Below are 4,578 nucleotides of genomic sequence, written 5' to 3'. Positions count from 1 at the left end.
AAGAAAGAAAGAAAGAAAGAAAGAAAGAAAGAAAGAAAGAAAGAAAGGTGTGGTTCACTAAATAAACACACAAGCCAAATATACCCAGGTAATAGTTTCCTGGCAATAGACTTCTTATGTATTTGAATGTCTGCGCAATGACTCTCCAAGGTTAGGAAGTTTTAAATAAAAATATCAAATACTTTTGCTATATACTTTTTGAGGAGAGGATTGACAAATTAGGTAAAATCACTTAAAATCCCCTTCTATTTCCTATCTTCAACTTTCTGTTTCAAAGGCAGCTGTACATGAGCTCATTTAGTGAGTTTCTTTCCCTTGGACTTTGCTGGACTGAAGCTTCCTATGCAAAGGCATCGACTCCTGACCTGCTCCTACCTGCACTAGGTAGTTCCACTCTGTCTTCTTATAAATGACTGATCATGTTACTTTCTTTTGCAAGAGAAGATCAACACTGATTGTTTGAAACAGACAGTACAGGGACACACATGCATCAGGTCTAGGAGGAAGACCTCACACCTTTCCCAGAGATACAGCCCGCTCACTTCCTATCTGCTGAGCTTACTGGCTGGCTTACTCTTCCCTGGGGGAGTTTTTGAGCTGGCTGAATGGTGGTGGAGGCTGCCAGATCCTTTGGGGCTGTTCTTGCTGGGTCTGCAATGCTCCTGTTGGCAGGACCTCCTGGAGGACGATGATCCTGAGTGGCTGGGGGGCGACTTGCTTCTCCCCAGATGTGGGGAAGAACTCCTCTGCTCATGGTGGGGCCGTCCAGCCCTAGATGGTGAGGAACTAGATGTTCGAGGCAAGGATGAGCTTCGAGGAGAGGCACTGGGACTCCTTCGAGGTACAACTGGACTCTTGGGTGGTGTTTTTGGATTGTGAGGAGATCCTGGGCTCTTGCATTGAGTAGTACTCCGGGATTTCTGAGATCCATTTTGTAGAATTTGGGCCAGGCGAGAGAAAAGGTCTGAGTCAGAGTTACTACTCCCTAGAACTTTATATCTGCGTAGCCTTAAAGGAATAGAGAAGAAATTAATTCTTTTTGGAGATAGGACCTCAAAATTTCATTTTAAGCATGCGTAAAAATCATAGTATCCCAAATCATGATGTCAAGTATGTCAAAACCTTTAGTACACTAAAAGGATACTGAGTTACTCTTTCACATACATGCTGTATGTGACAATGGACAGACCAGTATCTGCTGTGTCTTTTACCTTTTGGTTAATGTTTCTTTGGACAGGGTCTTCCTATGTAGCTCACACTAGACAGGAACTCAGTTTGTGACCCAGGCCAGGTCGACCTCAGCTTCCCAGGTACTGGGATTATAGATCTACACCATCTCCTAGCTTTCCATCATTCCTGGCCAAACATACCTTATTTGTGTGTTTTCCATCATTCCTGGTCCCAAGAGGGGCCGGGGGATGGCTCAGTGGGTAAATGCTCTTGCCATGATAGCCTGGTGGCTTGAGCTTGATCCTTGGAACCCATGTAAAAGGTGGAAAGAGAGAACCCATTCCACAAAGTTGTCCCTCACCTCTACACACACACTATGGCAAACACTATCCCTCGAACACCCATCATGTAACATACGCATGCATACACACATATACGCATTCATGCACACATACTAGTTTACGCACACTAGTTATAAGACTTTTAAAAATTTATGATCTGGTTCTGCTATACAGTCAGGCTGTCTTACTTCAGAGCTTCCTGAATGCCATCACTACCACCATGTCTAGCAGTAATCAAGGTTTTTTTGGTTGTTGTTGTTTTTTGTTTTAAATGGTTTTCTGAGGGAGGCTCTATGTATCCTGGCTGGCTGGAACTCACTGTGTAGGTCATTATTGCCTTGAATTGTGATTGTTTTGTCTCTGTCTCTCAAGTGTGTCACCACAGCTGGGTTTATAATCAATTTAAATGGTAGCATGGATTGTCTCTGGACCATCTTCATAAAGTCTTATGCTAATATTAACAAAAAGGTGGAGCTTTAATCTGACTGTGGTGTTTAGAGGTGCACCCTTTGGGAAGTGACTAGATGAGTGACTAGATGAGATGAGATCATTAGTAGAGCCTCTGTGGTTAAATCCTGGTGGTTTTGTGAGCAATGGGAGGGAGACAGGCATATGTAGAGACACAGTGCTCATGCTATCATGTGTCGTGACAAAGGAGGCCGGGACTTGCCATGGCCTTGTGCCATGCTACCTGGAATTCCAGTGAGCTTCTAATCCCATTTCCTTATAAATTACCTGTCTCTGGTAAATGATTATAGGAACAAGATGCTGATTAATATGTAAGGTTTTAAATAGAGGATGTATGTATTGTGGACTTTTTTTTTTCTCCTCCATCTAGAAAGCTGCAATGGAATAGTCTATAGAATGTAATTATTTTAGAAATCTGGGGGTGGAGAGATGGCTCGGTGGTTAAGAGCATTGGCTGCTCTTCCAGAGGATCCTGGTTCAATTCCCAGCACCCACATGGCAGCTCACAACTGTCTGGTCTGTAACTCAAATTCCAGTGGACCCGACTCTCTCATAGACGTAAGTGCAGTGGTTGTGCACACACACAAAAAAATTTTTAAAAAGCACATTTGAGCAGTGAGAAGCAGAAAGTAAACTGTAAAGTAGGAAAACTGTAAAGTAAGACTCTGACTCACATATAAGATATTCAAGAAGAGGGCAAGGCGCCAGCAAGGCGGCCAATGGAGGCACCACACGAGTTGCAGAAGGACAAGAAAGTGGAGATTACCTGAGTAACAGCTGGAGACTCCCCAAATTTAATGAATAACAAGACATAATATCCAGCAGAATGACCCCAAGGCAACCCAATCACACACCATCAAACCAAGACACACAAACTGTCAAGAGTCTTGAGAACAACCAGAAAGAAGCAACTTCTCATCAAAAGTTCTGGAGGTTAAAAGGCAGTGGGTCAAGGGCTGAGATTTTAAAGCTCTACAAATCCATGTTGAGAAAGTATCCTTCGAAGATGAAGGATAAATGAAGGTAGGTACTATGAGGTAAAAAGCTGAGCTAGGGGCTTGGCAGTATAGCTGAGAGGTAGAGTATGTACTAAGCATGCATGAGGGTCTGGGTTCAGTATCACTTCTATTACCTCCAGACCTGCCATCTAGTAATACTAGCTGAAGTTACTGCACACTGAAATGAGAGGACAGTAACTTGAAGCCATTCAGGGAAATAAAGATCTGAATAAAGAAAACATATAAATACATAAAGTCAGTTATAAAAGTGATTATTATTTTCACAACTATTTATAATTTTTTTCTGAATATTTAGCAGACTAATATATTTATAAAACATTCAGTTATTCAAGTTGAATGTGATTGCTGCACATCTGTAACTCCAGTGGGAGGATCAGGAGTTCAAGGACAGTTTGAGCTATATAAATCCTGTTTCAAAAGCAAAACTAAATTATATGCTTCTGTTTTGGGACATAAAATGAATATGTAATCTTATGATTTGAACAAGTACAAGGACTGGGGAGGGAGACTTAGAGGGACACAGTGGCACGTCCCGGCTAAAAACTCAATTAGAATGCTGGAACTTCAGGACAGTCTGTGTGCTTCATGTTGACCACAATGAAAACAGGCACAATTACATAATAGGAAAACTAAAGGAATCTAAGGTTTCATCATACACACATAAAAAAAATCAGCTAGATAGAAAAGAAGACAAAGATACAATAAACATGAAACAAAATGCTTTAAGGTGGGGCCAGCTGGTCAACCTGGTGGCTTGAGATCGATCCCTGAGACCCATGAGGTGGAAAGAGGGAACTTCCTCCCCACTAAGCTGCCTCTCATGTCTGTGTCTGCAAAGGCATGCTCGGATGCATACACACAAATGCAAATAAACAGAAGTTGCAAGAGCTCTATAAAACCAACACCAAAATGGCACAAGTCCCCTTCTTACCAACCACTTTTTAAAGGAAGGAAATTCTGGTAGACACTAAACATGAATGACCCTAAAGATTTTCTGCTAAATAGGCCAGCTATAACAGAACAAATGCTGTATGATTCTACTTTCATGAAATGTTTATAATAATTAAAACCATAAAGAAAACTGATGAGTGGTCCTGGGGGCTGGAAATGGAAGTTTATTTTTTAGCTGGTAGTTTCAGTTTTATATGAGGAAAGCAGCTCTAAAAGTAGATAGTGATGATGGCAAAATTCAGTTAATGCCACTGAAAGGGACACTTAAAATGAGTAACATGGTAAATTTTATGTTAGATTTTTGTTGTGGTATTGTTCGGGGAGGAGGTGTTCCCAAGACAAAGTTTCTCTATGTAGCCCTGGGCCTGGGACTCACTCTATAGACCAGGATGGCTTAGAACTCACAGAGATCTACCTGCCTCTGCCTCTCAAGTGCTGGGATTAAGGGCGTATGCTACCATGCCTGGCTCTTACATTAGTTTTATTTTGCCACAGTGAAAACCAAATGCACTAACCTCAATCTGTAGTGTGCCCTAAGGCCTGTGGAAGGGACTGAAGAAAGCAAGCTCAAAAGAAAAAATTGCTACACTGCTGCCATGGAGTAAAGTACACTCGAAGACACTGTTACA

The 4,578-nt window shown here is 41.8% G+C and overlaps 1 protein-coding gene across 1 annotated transcript in view; it reads right to left on the bottom strand.

The window, feature by feature from the left end:
- Positions 1-6: 6 nt before the first annotated feature.
- Ttbk2 (tau tubulin kinase 2) overlaps positions 7-4,578 on the bottom strand; it is a 97,537-nt gene continuing 92,965 nt past the window's right edge. Inside the window, exon 15 of the mRNA XM_055629173.1 lies at positions 7-1,008. Coding sequence (XP_055485148.1) covers positions 546-1,008 — 463 coding nt within the window. The 3' untranslated portion in view covers positions 7-545. The remainder of the gene's footprint in view (positions 1,009-4,578) is intronic.

The sequence above is a fragment of the Psammomys obesus genome, unplaced genomic scaffold (genome assembly GCF_907164565.1).
Source record: "Psammomys obesus unplaced genomic scaffold, mPsaObe1.curated_primary_1811, whole genome shotgun sequence".
Taxonomy (NCBI): domain Eukaryota; kingdom Metazoa; phylum Chordata; class Mammalia; order Rodentia; family Muridae; genus Psammomys; species Psammomys obesus.
Note: the sequence above shows the minus strand (reverse complement) of the source record. Positions and strands in the feature narration are given on the sequence as shown.